At 39.8% G+C, this 17,238-nt stretch overlaps 1 protein-coding gene across 2 annotated transcripts in view; it reads left to right on the top strand.

The window, feature by feature from the left end:
- Positions 1–1,603: 1,603 nt before the first annotated feature.
- LOC147161696 (mediator of RNA polymerase II transcription subunit 13-like) overlaps positions 1,604–17,238 on the top strand; it is a 90,309-nt gene continuing 74,674 nt past the window's right edge. For both annotated transcript variants that reach the window (XM_086095993.1, XM_086095991.1), the window contains exon 1: positions 1,604–2,745. In XM_086095993.1, coding sequence (XP_085952119.1) covers positions 2,674–2,745 — 72 coding nt within the window. In that variant the 5' untranslated portion in view covers positions 1,604–2,673. The remainder of the gene's footprint in view (positions 2,746–17,238) is intronic.

The following is a 17,238-nucleotide window of genomic DNA, read 5'->3' as shown; positions in this document are numbered from 1 at the left end:
CCCATTGTGCTGGGTATAAATAACCCAGCATTGGCTCTGTCCTATTTGGATACAGTAGCTATTTTACCCAATGTGGGTTACTTTTAACACAGACGTTTTAAGAGTGTGGTTGTTTTGAACTGTTTCAAAATACTTCTTTTTGAGGAAAAAAAAAAGGCTTTTTTATCAAAATATAGATTTTTTTTTAGATTAATATTGTAATTTTATGGGAATTACATTGTAAATTTCCCACCCAAAAAGTTTGAAGTACAGAAATACATATATTTTGATTAAAGTCATAATTTTATGATATATATATATATTTTTTGGTTGGATTTAAATTCTAATACAGTACTATGAAAATACAGTCGTATATTTTATAGAAATAAGTTATACATTTTCTATATTTGAGTTGTAATATTTCAGAGAATAAAGTCATATATTTTCAAGAAGTTATATATTTAAAATATAAGACTTTTTGTTAGTCAAACTTTTATAGTAGTGTAATTATGAATCTAAGTTAGAATATTACAAGTACAGTTTCATATTTTCTAAAAAGTCGTACATTTTCTAAATTTAAGTCATAATGTGAGAATAAATTCGAATAAAGTCATATATTTGGAATAGAGTAATTTTTGCATAATTTTGTCAGTTTTTTTAAAGTCGTAATATAATATTACTTAGTTTGTAAAAAATATTTCTTAAAAAATATTTTGGGGTAAGTTTTTTTTATTTTATAGATGGTCTTTGTGTTACAATATCAGTCAATTTTCAAGGAAAAAAATATTTTCTAGTTTAAATTAGTAATATTGAAAGAATATGTGGCATTATTATTATTTTTCTTAGAGAAGGTAATATTTATTTCGAGAGTTATATCACAATTTTACGAAAATACTCGTATACTGTCGAAAGTTATACATTTCCGAGATAAGTCATATATTTCTTTAGATAAATGTGTATTTTTTTTGTATAGAAAAATTTAATATTTGAGATTAAATACGGAATATTTGAAACTGCTGATGTATAGGTATCTTTTTCCTTTTCAGGCTGGACCTAATACCTATTTATAGGCAAGTGTTTGATGTGATGATACTATTTTATTATTATTATTATTATTTTACATGTATTATTATTATTAGTATTATTACCGGTTGTGTTATTGTTGTTGTTCTTAGTGTGCAAACATTCAGTCAAGTGTCTCATGCTCCCTCCATCATGCAAGCATGCACATAAAGACAGCAGCCCAAATATGTGTACTGTATCATATTACTATTAATACTAATAATCGAGAAGGTGACGCACACACAGTGGATCTTTGCAGCTGTGCAAAATGTAATCCCACACTTGGATCACGTGGGTCGGGTGTGTGTGTGTGTGTGTAGGGGGGGGGGGTGATTGTGGCGTGTGGGGTGGAAATGGGAGGGAGGGGGGTGGTCAAATGGGAAAGGCGAGTCTCTTGTTGTGCGACGACCGCCATTACATTGCCGCGCGTAAAGGGGGGGGGGGGGGTTTGTGGGGGGATTGTCTTTGGATGTTACGTTGCACGAGCGTGCGCGCGCAGACCCCACGGACCCCCCCCCCCCCCCCACTCCACACACCACCACTTCTTATTTACCAACCTCAATGACATGATCACACATAGCGAGGACGCCAAATCTGCGCGAGGGCGAGCATTTTTACGCGCGCGCTCACACAATAAAACGTGCAAGAAATCGGTGCCTTTTCTTTGCCGGCTCTTATTTGCGTGTGCGTGCGTGCGTGCGCGCGCGTGTGTGTGCAGCCGCGGGAGGACGTGTCGTAATGATATAAAACTGAAAGGAAGGAAGGCTTTTTTTTTTCTCTCTCCACGCACACACACACACACACGCAAGCAAGAAGGGCTGCTTGTCGCTTTCCTGCCGCTGGAGTAAGAATAGTTTCTCTCCTCTTTCGGACGATCGTGGATTGTGCCCCACTTTTTGTCCCCTAAGGAAGGGTCGAGGGGGACGCGAGGATCAAGCCGCTGTTTGGGATTTTCTTTCCCCTCATCTGGAAGAGAATCTCCATCGGTTTCCTGAATAGAGAAGCAACAGAGGGATTAAAACATTCCTGGCCGGGTTACATTGTGCGCTGAGCTAAGAAAGGCGGCTATAAATAGCCCCTGCGCGATTCTCGTAAACTATCACAAGTGGTGCATGGGATCGTGAAGAAGAATCACACGCGTGTAAGAAATCACACGGGTGTTTGTTTGTGTGGTTTTCCTCGAGACGAGAAGTTTTTTTTTTTTGTGTGTGTGTGGCGTGCGGTGCGGTCGTCGGTGCGTTTGCAACCATGGATTATTATTCCGATTATCACTACGATGTGCGTCTCAGGCTGATCTTCACCAAATGGCGTGGATGTGTCCGCCTGACCTGGATTGGAATCGTGTTTTGATCCCCCTGCGTGGATTATTTTCAGTTCGACCATGGGCACATCGTGCACTTCTTCTTCTTCTTCTTCGCTGTGAATACGCCCCATTATTTGCTGCTTCTCTTATTTATCTGGACCTCTTGTGAGGTTTCAAGCCTTGCTTTGTTTTTGTTTTTTTTGGGGGGGGGGGCGGTTTAGCGAACCCCACTTCAGGGGACGGGACCCCCGCTCTGTGTGTCAGCCCCTTGGGGTGTTGATGTAGGATTTCGACATGCCCAACGCTGAGGAGCCAAAGCTGGGAGCATTATGACGACAACGACGAACTGGGTGGCGAACGGGGCAAGCCTTGAGGACTGCCACTCCAACATCTTCTCCCTGGTAGGACACAGAGAAACAATTGAATGCCTATGCAAAGTTACGCTGGCGATGTCTTGAATGCAAAGGATTGGATTGAGTTTGGAAGCAGAATTATAATCATGTGAAACCTCATGTTGTCCCGGAGGTGCCCCCTTCCTGTTATGGCCCCTGGTACCAGCTAAAACACTGGAAAACAATAGTTTATTTTTATTTTTTATAAATAATACGGAGCTGAACATAAATAAACAAAATGCATGAATTTCAATTCGTTTAAACCTCATGGTGTTTTGGGGGATGCTCATTTTTGTTATCGGAACGGTCGTTTTTATATACAGAGCTGATTTTTTTTAAAATAACCAATAAATAATTAGAAATCCAGCTACAGCCCTGAAAAACAAACAAACATGTATTTGTATATACAATACAGAGCTGATCATGGATGGAAATAAATGCCAAAATCAAAGAGTAATTAAACACCTCTCATCATGGGCTCCCTTGCCAGCTAATTGGGATTAGCGGTATTAATTGAAAAGTGTTTTCATTTGCTGTGATTGGAGAACAACACTGCATCATTCTGAAGGGTGTTAGTTAGAAATGTGGTTACACGAGGGGGATGTAATAACAATGTGTGCATGTCTTTAACACAAATGGCTTGGTTTAGTTTCGACATACAATACAGAGCTGATGACATAAAAAAAAAAAGATTTGACACCTTACGTCATGGAGTTCTGGGGGGTGCCCCTTCTTTTTATTCGGCCCCTGATAACACATGACGTGCACTGGAGGATATTAGGGGACCCTGCCTGCATCCTTCAAACTGCTGGGTCAAAAATAGCCCAAAATGGGTTATTTGGGTAACCCTATGTGTTCCTAAAATGGGACTGACCCAGCCAGTGGTTCTTCAGCTGTGCTGAGGGGGTGTGTGTTGGGTTAGGATTGTATCCCACAAAATGGGTTAAATGAGAAGTTGCTATTAGGTTAAATGTGACTCTGCTGTTGGGTTAATCCAATGTGACCCAAAAACCGTACGGATTATAACTAAGTATAAACAATAATTACATATTTAAATAATTAAAAAAAAAATTGTAATATATAATCATTTAATTCATTGTTGGGTAAAAAATAACCCAATATTGGTCAAAATTAGACAACCCAAATGTTTGTATATAAAAAAAAAACCCACCACCACCACTTGGGTTGTTTTGGGGCAAAGCAACCCAAAGTTGCGTCAAATTGACCCAAGTAGTCGGTCGGTCCAATTTTTGACTAATATTGGGTTATTCTTGACCCAGCACTTTTAAGGGTGTGATGTCATGTGGGGTTTGATATCATAAGCCAACACCGTATCCTCTGGAAAAGTATTTAGTAGTAGTAGTAGTTGACATTAATAACATATTAAATCAAATCGTTATTAAATGATTAAACCAAGCCAGCAGATAGCGCGCATGGTTTCATTCCTCTTCAAACGCCGTAAGCATGAACTTTCAAAAACACATGATAATGAAGATTTCATCTTTCAAGACAGCAAAGTTGAGATCTTAACTGCATTTGGTGATCAAGTCATTTTTAAAATTAACTATTAAATTAAATACATTCATTTAAACAAATACATTTGTTCATTTTAAGTTGCAGAACACCACTACATCATACTGAGGGCTGTTTCTAATATAATTAAAAATTAGATTTTGGTCACAACATTAGGTACAACTGGTTCAACTACATAATTTTTTTTTATATATATTAACTAAGATAAGGTGTGGTTTCTAACTAAAGCAAGCAAAGTACGGCATTTGAAATACCTGATTGATTGTTTCACACCACTGTAAACCATATTAATAAACATGTTGTACAATTAATAATGCACAGGCACATTTAGCGCCGTGTGAGGGGCGTTATATTCATTATAGTCCAAGATTCTCATCAATAAATAATGCTTAGCACGTGAGGCTAAAATCAGTTCTAATGGAGCAAAACACACCTTCTGATGATACGCATGGAAATGGGAATTCCTGCTCCATACACATACATTGCCTATTTTAAGGCATCACCCCCCCTTTTAAATAATCATTTCAGTCTCCAATGCCGAGTGGCGGCTGCCCCTCAAATATTTCTCCCAGCCATAATGATTTCCTCATCTTCAATATTGTAATGTGTCAAGCTACACAAACGGCTTACCAGCTCATAAATCAGAGGATCGTGCACGCCGAGGAGCAGTCGAAAGCTTTTCACTCCTCCTCCTCCTCCTCCTCCCATCAACCTTCCAGATAAAAGCTGATAAAATGTTAATGTTGCCCTCACAAAGATGGCTTGATAGGAGTTTTCTGACAGGCACAGCGAATACAGTTTGAGATGAAATTTGGTGACTTTGTCGGGAGGCGGGTGGTAGATTTGGCAGCCCCGTTAAAAAAAAAAAAAAAAGAAGAAAAAAGAAAAAGAAAGAAGCAGCGTGCTGACTGTCCAGCTCCCTGAGGGCAGCCAAGTGGAAAGGCATGCAGTAGACTGGAGTACATGCTTTGGCTCCAAACAACAACATCGAGGACCCCAGGGCAAACATTGCTGTAGTTAAATAACTCAAATTGAAAAAAAAAATAATTTTTTTTTAGTTAACAAAATAAAATGACAAAAAGATGCTAATAAAGCTAACTAAAACCAGCTATAATTGTCACGAAAACATGTCCTTCGTTTTCGTCTTTGTTAATTAATACCATAGATGTTTGGTTTTAAATTTGCAGTTAGTTGTTTTTGGTATTGCTGCATGTCAGCACACAAGAAATGTACTTTACTTTAGTACTTACGGAAGTGTGGAACTACCATTGTGGAGTAAACAGTTCTGACTGCGCTTACCTCGTTGGAGCGTACTACTACAAAGTGTTTCGCCCATATTGATAAAGTCATTCGAACATCCTGCAAAGTGGTTTGAATTTATTGATAGTCGTTCAAACGTATTGGTAAATGTAGACTAAATGCTAAAAACATGACATTTTTTCTCCCCCCCGTAATGCAACAGGGTATTGATTTTTGCATGCACAATTGTGCACGACAGCCACTTGACACGTGGGCAGGACAAAGCTCACCAACAGTAAAAATTAAGTTCAGAAAATATTTGCTTTGAAATTTTTTCATTCGTATTTTCTACATGCGATGTTTACTTGCTTAATTTTCCACTATAGGTGCGCTTCATTCTGTCCACCTGTGACGTGGCTGTAGTGCGCAATCACACGTGCGCAAGTCAATATCCCGTTGCATTATGGGAAAAATGTCATGTTTTTTGTCGTCTATCTATCTATCTTACAGTCATCATATTTTTTATTTCTTTAATCATTTATTTGAGTGTTTGGTGGACAGTAACAAGGCTGCTCGTGCATTATTGTTGTTTAGTATGTCACCGGGGTTGTAGTAGTTTACAGTAGCAATTCAACTGTACTACTAATATACTAATATATGGTATATACAGGTATATAATATTTTTTTTATTATATTGAGTGATGCTCCTAGCATTTCAGTTACCGCATTTAGCCGCACCCGTTGGACGGCGTGTAACACAACAACCACAATAGTAAACATGCCTGTTAAATTGTCAATCAAAATAAGAGCATAGACGAGGTTGCAAGATTCATTTGTGTCAGTGGAATGTAGGCAAGTGTTGCGGTGCTTACAAACAAAAGCGTGTTCAACAGAGATTTACCAGAAGTTCAATCTAATTGTGGCTCACATGTGATTGAGCTGTGGTCATTTCCTGCCCTTTTTTTTTTTTTTTTTTTTAAGTGGTGCAATCATTTGTACACGTGCTTTTGCTTGTCGTGAAAAGAAGTAGAGATTATTTGTCAAATGCAGTCGCACTGAGGTAGATAGCGTACCTAAAAAGATGTACTTTTCTTGAGTATTTTGAATGATTCATGATGAATGTGTCATGTCTTGTGCCAGGCTAAAGACTAGCAGTAAAAAAACAAAACAAAACAGTAGCTAATGTAGCATTTTTTGTTATTCAGTTGACAATTTTAGCAAAACTTTGGGAACAGAGAACCCATAAAAAATCTTCAGCAAAATTGCAGCTCAAGCAAAATCTAAGCTAGCGTTAGCACTGTAAACAAGCCAGCGTTAGCCATGGCTGCTACGTTGGTAGCATAACTTATTCGTACTGGAGAGTTGCTATAATGCTAAATGTTATCTTTTTTAAGTTAATTTTTTTGGGCATATACAATCAATTAAAAAGTAGGGCAAAGTAATACTTCTTTCTTTCTTTCTCTCTTTCTTTTTCTTTCTTTCTCTCTTTCTTTCTTTTCAATGTACAAACTCCCCTTTGAGTACAGGAGTTGAATCAGAACTTCTACTTTTAGTATTATTATTATTAATTGATTTATTTTTTACACCTTAGTTCGACTGAGTTAGGTCCAAAAGCAACTGACTGCCCCCTTTTTTGTTATAAAACAATTTGATTTTTAGGGGTTATTTGGTGGAATCCCCCCCCCCCCCAAATTTGGGTCAAATTTACCCAATTAGCGGCATGTGCCTTTTTGACCCATAATTGGGTTATTTTAGACCCTACTTATTTTTATTTTTTTTATAGACAGCATGTGAGCACTTGCATCTCTATTCAAATATAAAAAATAGTGTAGCCGGCCTCTTTTTATTATCAACTGGGCATTACTTGACCTATGTTGTAACATTAAAAAAAAGGTCTTGGCTAAGCAGTCTGACAACCTGTTTTACTGCAATCCTCCATGTGCTAACCTTGTCGCTCTCACTGATTTACTGCTTGTAACTGCAACTTGCATCATTATCATAAAAAAAAAGAAAAAAAAGAAAGAAGTGGAGACAGAAAGGAAGAGGAAGATGTGATGGGACTTTACAAGGCGCGTTACTGTCGCGAGCCGTCCGTCAGCGGCGTCGTCGCACGCCGGCATCAACGCTTGCAGACATTGGCCAAACCGACCATTATCCATCTGTGACGGGGTGCAAAAAAAACGAGTCCTGCGTAGGACGTGAGCTGGCGGCGGAGGAGGGGAAAGGGCGGAGGACGAGACGAGGGGTGGGGGAATGTTTTTGAGCTCTGACACAGAGGAAAAGAGGGAGAGAGCGAGAGAGAGCGGGTCTGAGGGACTGCAGTGGAATCTGTTTTCATTTTAGGAAAGTATTATGACTGATGTGCATTTCCTGACTGCTGGCCTCGGCCCCCGTTTGAGCGAGCGAGTCAGACGGCGGGAGAGAAAATTAAAGAGCGAGGGAGCATAATGAGAGAGGGAGGGCCGAGAGGGAGCGAGAACACTCATCTGGCTGTGGACATGTGCAGCTTATTGTAACAGTGACTCAAGCTAAGCAAAGGCGGAGACTATAAAAAAAAAAGAAAAAAAAAAAAAAGGAGGCAACACACAGGAAGCCTCCACTGGGCTCTTTGTACACTCACCAGCCAGTAAATTAGGTACACCTGCACGATCCAAAGCAATTTCTCAACCTTTATTGCGCCAAGGCACGTTTGTAATTACTGTAGTATTTGTTTTGGATGCGTGCCTCGAAGGGGCGTGGCCTAGCGAGTGACATCAGAGGCTCCTTGCGAGTCTTCACATTTGACATTTGACTCGCTTGTCCCATTCACTGTGCGTCAGCAAATGTGTCTCTCCTTGCCCACACGTGAGGGCATCATTTTACTGCATTACAGTGGGATAGGGGCCGAATTGTCGTGAATAGCTGTCGTCATTGCAGTGATTATATGAATAAATATGCCAAAATTCATCAAGTACTTCATTCAAATTCATTAAATTAAATTTCAATTGACTAAATTCAGAAGTACTTAGCGGCACATGGTGTGGTATCGGCGACTACTCAAGAGCTGGCTACTTGTGTGTCAGCAAATGTGGCTCTCCTTACCCACACGTGAGGGCATCACCATGCATTACAGTGGGATAGGGGCCGAATTGTCGTGAATAGCTGTCGTCATTCAAGTGATTATATGAATAAATATACCAAAATTCTTGAAGTACTTCATTCAAATTAATTAAATTAAATTTAAGTTTAATTGACTAAATTCAGAAGTACTTATCGGCACTTGGTATTTTAAGAGCTGGCTACTTGTGCTGATATCGGTCTGAAGAAAGTGGTATTGAACATCCCTCATGCTAAATGTTAGCATGTCATTGGGATTTTGCATTGTTTGTTAGCATTAAGATAATTAGCTTCGCTTGGTTGTTGAAACTACACGAGGTAGAATTCAGTTTTACATTTAGGCCTACTTTGACAGTAAACTTCCGTTAAACACCTCTTTGAACCCTCGTGAGCGGGGATGAACCTCTAATAAGTGTTTACCATAAAAATGGGTAAAGAAAAATAGAAGAAGATTGTGAAGACACGATTCGCGCAGCGTTCCTCTTTTTTCCCCCCGATACACCTCTTCTATTGGCTCTCAGTCCATGTCAGGCGGTCATAACGTTTGCTACCCGCCGGCGTCCTCACCCAGGAGACAACCTTCAAACAGTCCCCGTGTAACGCGTCCATAAACAGGACGGAGATTGAAGGCACCCACATGGCCACGCAAACATGCAGTATGTATCTCATATTTGAAACGCACTAAATCTGCCAGCCACACACTTGCACATGCACACAGTATATATGTTTTATGGACTTGAAGGGGGGTCGGGGGCTGTGAAAACATCCCCGCCAAGGACGCCGGCTTGTGCAAACACAGGTAGAATGCAGACTCTTTAATTAGAGGACGTCTTGTCTTCCCCCCCCTCAACGGGCGAGAAGTGCACCGCTGGTAATTAAAGTGTCCTCGAGTGGAGGGTCTAATGTGATCAACTAAGAGGCGCTCATTAGCACAAACTGTATTCCAATAGAGATCCCGCCTTTATAATAACGATGTGATGGTCCGGCCCAGAAATAAAGCGCTAAGCTATGCAGCTGTGGGAGCGCCATTAAGCGCGGCGTCTTGATTTATGGCGGACGAGGCGCGGCGGCTTGTAAGGAGATGCAGGTGATCAGGAGTGGTGTCGTGTCTTTTGAGCACGGGGTCTGTTTGTGTTTGCTTTTTTATTAATAGGACTCACCGAGAAGCGCGGGAGAGCGAGGAGCGGTGAAATTTCAAGTGGGACAGGAGCGGGAGATTAATAGGACGTGCTGCGTCAAAAACAATTTGTTTGGACATGGTTTTGTAACGGTTGAGAAGTTACTGCATACATGGTGGGAATGAGTCATTTGTCATATTTCACTTATTTGCGGATGCTTTTTTTTCCAACATTAAAAAAAATGTATAAAGACGTTTCTTATTAGCATTTTATAATATAAGACAAACATTCACACAAATAGCACCCCCCCCAAAAAAATCGGCCGATTTTTGCCGATTTTTCTCTCTTGTAAATTTAAAAATATAGGACAAGTGTTGTTTAAATCATATTTTTTATTTTTTTTGCTTTTGGTAACACGGCATAAGACAAAGATAATGCTCCCCCCCCACACACACCCCCACACACACACAAAATTGCAAAAACAAAGAAAAAAATCGGATGATTTTTGCTGATTTTTCTCTCTTGTAAAGTTAAATACTGTAGAAAAAAAAATTGTTTTGATTTTCTTTGCTTTTTGGGGGAGTAAAAGGCAGATTATTATCGATTATTATTTTTGTCTTCACATTAACACATGACATAAGGCAAAGGTAATGCCATTTAAACATTTCACCTCCCCAAAAATATCAGCAAGAAAATGGCCAATTTTTGCCAATTTTCCTCTGTTGTAAAGTTAAAAATGCTATAGGACAAAGAAGTCAAATGGTCTGCATGCAAATCTTTATTGAATGAAGCACTAAGCGACAAACAAAAACAGATAACAAAAAATATCGTATTTTGTCGATTTTAAAACAATGTCTTTTATTTATTTTTGTATTTATTTTACACATTACAACATTACTACACAAAGATAATGAAAATATTGAAATACCCCCCCCTTCACAAATAAAGAATTTGGCAAATGCCCCCCCCCCCCCCCCCAACTCTGGATTGTAAAACAGGGTTAAATAAAACATGTTAATGATGATAATAAAGCAGGGCCATGACAGTGTGAGGATCGTTAAATTCTCTCATTCCTAACACACAGCCATCATTTGAAAGTCAGTAACAAAAGCCATGGCGGCGCCCCCTAACTAAGGACAGAACCAGTCCAGCTTTTCCGAGCCAACTTCCGACCCGCCACTCTTCTCCAGCGCCTCCATCTGGTCACTTCCCGCTGAACCCCGCGCTGGCCCGAACGCCGCTTTTTTGCCTTGAGTGCCTGTGGTGGCGGCTTCCACTAATCTAACCCCGTCGCTGCTCCCGGAGCATGTTCAATACCCCCCCCCACCCCACCCCAGAGTATTCACTCTTTGAGTACTCACTGAAATTTTTTCAAATATACAAATATATCCATCCATTATCTGAACCACTTTTAATAATAGTAATAATAAATAATTTTAAAATGTAAAAAATAAAAATATATCCATCATCTGAACCACTTTTAATTCATTCACTGCCATAAATTCATTAAAAAAAAAAATCAAAAAATTTGGGGCAAAACAAAAAACAAAAAAACAAACAAAAAAAACAAATAATAATAATAATAATAAAAAACAAATAAATACATAAAAAAAAATAGACAAAAAAAATACATATTCGATTTAGCATAATGACAAAAACATTTTTGAACAAAGACCTTTTTTCCTGACGCAAATCGCCAACGTGTCAGTCCGTCGCAGTATGGCGGCAATTACTGCCAAGTATGACTTTATTATTTTGCAGAGTGGTTCCCTTTTCCCAACAAGTGTTGTCTTGGATCTTATCAAAACGTCAATCCAGAGAGGTGAAGCCCAGTTCAAAGAGGGGGTGGGATGCTGTAGCCTGCTAGCGAGGCAACCACCGCTGGCTTCCCGAGTTGGTAAACGGGACTCGACGGGGGGGTGGGGGGGGGCAGGGGTATTTGGGAGCGCTGTGGCCCGAGTGTGAAATATGCACGTCCCGCAGTGCCAGCTGTGTTTCTATTCTTAGCGCCCGCCGGTGTCAGAGCATGCGCGCCGGGCGACGGGAGGCTGAGCGGGGAGGCTGGATTGGCAGCGAGCGACGCTAGCTGGCTCCTGGAAAGTTAGCTTGGCAGACGAGCAAAAGACTGGCAGATAGAGTCCTGGATGGATAGATTAAACACATCATTGTCACGCCGCCGCAGCTTCCGCCGCCGCTCTTATTTATGACGAATTTAGCTGTTATGTTGCATCAGGGGGATGTTCTTGTTATCTCGGGCAGAGACACTCCATCTGGCTCAGACACATCTTCACGGATTATTCTGCCTTCCAATACATTTTACGGTCTACCCCTGCCAAGCGTGTTATACTTTCATCTGCGTGCGCTTGCTCCTGCGCAACTTCTACCGTCTACTTTTCAAGCAAGCTCTTTCTCGATCAGCAAAATGATGACAGTTTTGGTGAGGTGTCAACATTTCCAATAAATCTTTACTTCACATACTGACGGAAATCTTCTTTCAGGTTGAGGGCTCTAATGTCCAATCAGCTTTGATTCAAATCTGACACTGAGCATTTAGTAGCGGTTATGCTTCACCTGGAAAATCCTATTTAACACGCTTACAATCTCAATTGCAGATCAGGTTGTCATTTGTTGTTTGCTTATGTGCCTGAAAAACACGCGCAGGACGCGCGCCCGGCGAACAGCAAGAAATTGGATGATGAAATGCGACAAGCATGTTTGATCTGAAAGTGACAAACTTGCACTTTCCTGCGTTGCACACTCAAAGACGGCCGGGTATATACGGTATCCCCAATTTTGCTTGTACGTAGTACCAAGATTGACTTGTGAGAGAGGCAGCACGGTGCCTCGGCTTCCAAACTGCCGGAAAATGCAAAGCAGACGGAGTAGAAGCAGCGATAGAAAAAAGCCAGGCTAGCTGTTAGCTTCAGGTGATTTCTTCTTATGTTGCAATCACGTTGCCAAAATCGGTGTTGAAAATATTGAACAGGTTTAAAATGTACAAGCATGTAATGAAGAGAAAAAAACAAACCTCTCTCTTTTGCCACACCACTATATACTGTAAATAAACATTAACGTTGACTTTCCTCTGTTTTAATTATTCTTATATGCCGCAGTGTCACATCAGCGGTGAGCTAATTTGAGCACAGACTCGTGGACTACTCATGTTGAACATGGGGCTAACTAGTACCCGCTGGTATGCTTATTTATTTAAGGACAATTTACATCAATCAGAACAAAACGACATCTGTGTTTTAGGGCTGGGCAATAAATCGAATTAATTCGATACATCGTCATTTTAAAAATCGAAAATTTTCTAAATCGTGAAATCTTTTGTATTATTAAAAGTTGTTGTTCTTATTTTGTGTTACATTCAAATGTTTTTGTGGCAGAATGCTGGAAGGGTGCTTTACAAGACATGTTTACAATAGCTATTAGGAGTGGGAATCTTTAAATGTCTCACAATTAGACCGTGTGGAACCACACTGCTCCTCAGTGGCCAAACCGGGTATAACATAACATGAACAGCGCTCCAAATAAAGGCACACACAGACAAAGGCAAGACAGTATAAAATAATTTTAGATAAAATCGATTTTGGGACATTTAAAATCGAATCTGAATCGTACTAAATGAGAATCGCGATTCTTATGAGAATCGATTTTTTTGGGCACACCCCTAATAGCTACCAACTACTTGATTGTGGCATTTATGAAAAAACTATGAATGTTTAAGTTGATGTCAAAACTAATTTAGAATCAGTATACATTTTTGTTGTCTGAACATTTTGCACAGGAATTATTTTTGAATCAATGAAACCTTTAAATAAATATTTGTTGGGTTTGTTAGATGAAAATTGATGAACATCTTATCCATATCGCCAACCCTACTGTGTTTAGAGTTCCCTCCCTCCTTTGTTACTCACGGGAGAAAAAAAGTTAATTGGAGGCAATTTACTTCAACGAGATGGCATGTTCATTCAACAATGCAATTTGAAAACATGAATGCTTAAAAAAAAAAAAAAGTTCTGTACAGTATATTGTTAATTTTCACCTCGTAAGAGCGGATTTAGAACGATAAATGGTGCTTCACGGTATTGTATTGACATGATTGAAAATGCAACCATGTACTGTAAGTCAGGATATGCGAGAACTTGGCATTTGTCGGTTTTCTAAACCGCCGCTAGCGACTTTGTAGTTAACAGAGAAAAAAAAAGTCAAACGTTAGGTCGTTTTTTTTTGTCAAAGTTTCATTGTAAGACTTTGCAGCTTCAGGCTCCAAAACGGTGTTAACAACCCAAAACGCTGCATTAGTTTTCAGTACAAAACCGCCCGCTCAGCCACTGATTTTGCAGGTGACAAATGTTTAAGCCTCGGTTGAGGCGTCTTTATCTTAAGGCCCACCTTTTAACCACGGAAGCCACGCTGACAACCACAATGAACCTTATTTAAGGGATGCATTCGCGAGCTTGCAAGTGGCCCCATATATTTCCTGCAACCCAAAAGGCTCTGCCGGTATCCCACTTGGCCTCCGTCCAGAGCCCACTTAGGTTAAAAGGGCTCCTTTTAGATGCGGCCAACAAGAGAGCGGGAGGAGAGACAACATGGTGTTGTCTGCTGGCCGCCGCAAATTGTAATGATCGTCATGTGCTCATGTTCCGCCAAGAGATTATAATCTGTGACCAATCAGAAGGCTACTTGTGAACAAACACGTGTGCGGACTGTTGATTCACGCCGTTTGTGTTGCATCGATTCGCCCTCGCGCTCATCTCGAATTAGGTCCATGATTCTTTTTGTTCTTTTTTTTTTTTTTTTTTTTTTTTAATGGCGCAATTTCAGTCCTGGCTTGTGTTTAGTAATAAAAGCAGAGATGAGAACACGGGGCCTTTATGTGTAAACGGTTAGCGAGACAAGCCGCCTGTTGCGAGTCCGTACCTGCCCAGGTGAGATCCAGGTTCAAGTCGGTGGCATGGCCGTGACTACTTCCTGACTCATGAATGCTCCCTACTCGTGCGCTGCTGGAGAAAGAGAGGAAGAAAGAAAAAAAATCGATGCAGTAGATTGCAAGCAAAATGAGATATGTTTCATGCCACTTATGCTCCATTTAGCCAATTTCGGGAACAATAACACTATTTGCTACTCGTAGGCACTGACGCCTCCATGCAGGGCTGATCAGCTAACCACAGCGGTGATTCATTTCTTTCTCCTTTTACATAATCTATTATGGAATTACACATATACATTGACAGAGAGATTTAATGCAAGATACAATGCAAAGCAATTGCATTTTTTCCCCCCAAGGTGTTCATTTAATAAACGTGGTTTGTTTGCACCCTGACCATTTATTTTTAACTCATTCACTGCCATTGACGGCTATAGACGTCAAAAATTCATTTGATTTATTTCTATTAGTTAAACATTTTTCCCCACTTTTGTTAACAAGAGTATGAAAACCTAGATTTTTTTGTTTATTGTATTAGAACAAATATAACATTTCTGATGAATCGTGAGTTAACTAGTGAAGTCATGCGATTAATTACGATTAAAAATTGTAATTGCCTGACGCCCCTAATTTTTAATAATCTTTTCTTAAAAAAAAGATTATAAAAAAAAAAAAAATATATATATATATATAATTGTTTTTTTTTTTTAAAGAAGAGATTTTAAAAAATTCATCAGGCGATTACAATTTGTAATCGTAATTATTCGCATTACTTCCCTAGTAACTCACGATTAATCACACATTTTATATCTGTTCTAAATGTACCCCACATTTTTTTTTAGGTTTTCATACTCTTGCCATCACTGTGTCTTCATTAACTCATTCACTGTAATAAATTCATAAAACATTTTTTTTTATAAAAAATTAGGGGCAAGAGGCGATGAATTATTTTAAATTGTAATTAATCGCATGACTTCAATAGTTAACTCAGGATTAATCACAAATGTTATATCTGTTCTAAATGTACAATACAAAATTCTAGGTTTTCATACTCTTGTTAACAAAAGTGGAAAAAAATGTTAAGCTAAAAGAAATAGTTAAAATGAATTTTTGACGTTTATAGTTGTCAATGGCAGTGAATGAATAAAAAAAAGAAAATATAAAAAAATTCAGGGCGTCAGGCAATTAAAGTGTTTAATCGTAATTAATCGCATGACTTCACTAGTTAACTCGCGATTAATCACAAATTTCATATCTGTTCTAAATGTGCAATAAAAAAATTCTAGGTTTTCATACTCTTGGTAACAAAAGTGGGAAAAAAATGTTAAACTAATAGAAATTGTTAAGATGAATTTTTGACGTTTATAGCCGTCAATGGCAGTGAATGAGTTAAAAACACAGACCACAACGCTATTTCGGGGTGTTCTATCAGATTAGTGGAATTTCCATTCACGTCAATGGAGAGAGTAAGTTTGAAATCAAGCCAGCACTATTATACGTTATGATCTATTGTAAATAAATGATCTCAAAGATCTAATCAATTATTTTCCTTTACACATTTCAAGTGCATTCATGTTATCTTGCAAGGTGTGTCACTCGTCGTTAAGAGTTAGTGTTATAATAAGTGTTTTGACTGTCATACTGTTATTAGTCATGTAACTGTTAATTGGTTGCCTGGACCGGTTGAATGCACTCGCAGCCTTTGTCAAACCTCCAATAAAGATGAAACCCTTAAGAACAAGAGTATCATAAATATCACCCAGTTACTAATTAATATTTTCCCCACAGCATCTCTTAAAAAAAAAAAAAGAAGAAAAAAAGTTGGCCAAGAAAATGGACTAATATTCCAACAAGCAAATTATCTGCGTGTGCAATATATCAAACGAAAGAAGAGAGCTGCTAGTTTTAGACACAAAGAGCAATACAAAAATAGATACAAAGAATATTTTGTTCTTGCTTCATCTTTTCCTTTGTTTGCAGGAGAGAGAAAAAAAAATCCTGCAGCTGTTGTATGTTGCTTAGCAACAATTTTGCGCTTCTGTGTCTTCCGTGGCTGTTCTGCGAGTCTTTGTCTTGACTTCATTTCTGCGCGCCTCGTCACACTTAATTAAGTCACAGACACTAGTGAGGCCGACTGGTTTATTTATTTGCACCTTAATTATTTAGGCTAAGCAGGATTCACCCTTTTCAGGCCATCCCCGCCATGCTTTGACAGCAGTTGGACGCGGAGGCTTTGTGTGTCGTTATTTGGGTCCGAGCGGCCTCGTCGGTGTCTCGCAAGCATCCCGCCGCCCGCCTCTTTGTGTCAGGTGAGGCGGCGGCGGCGGCGGCATCGGCGGCGGCTTTCGACGGAGGTTCGCCGCCGCGTGATTGGCAGCTCTATCTGTCACTCAGCCCGGGGGACTCTCGCTGCTCTAATTAGGTCACTTGGCTTGCTCACCTCCCAGGGCCGCATGCTGCAGCACAGCGCGGATCAGATGACGCCGTCCTGTGTTGTGGGTTTGGGCGGAGGTGGCGGCACAAAGCGAAGGAAAAGCATCTGTTTAGTGCCTGCGGCCCCGCGGGCCGCTTTTGCTTGCA

Source organism: Leptonotus elevatus, chromosome 15, assembly GCF_054856555.1.
Source record: "Leptonotus elevatus isolate MCC_2025b chromosome 15, RoL_Lele_1.0, whole genome shotgun sequence".
Taxonomy (NCBI): domain Eukaryota; kingdom Metazoa; phylum Chordata; class Actinopteri; order Syngnathiformes; family Syngnathidae; genus Leptonotus; species Leptonotus elevatus.
This window is presented reverse-complemented; position numbering and strand designations above follow the sequence as displayed.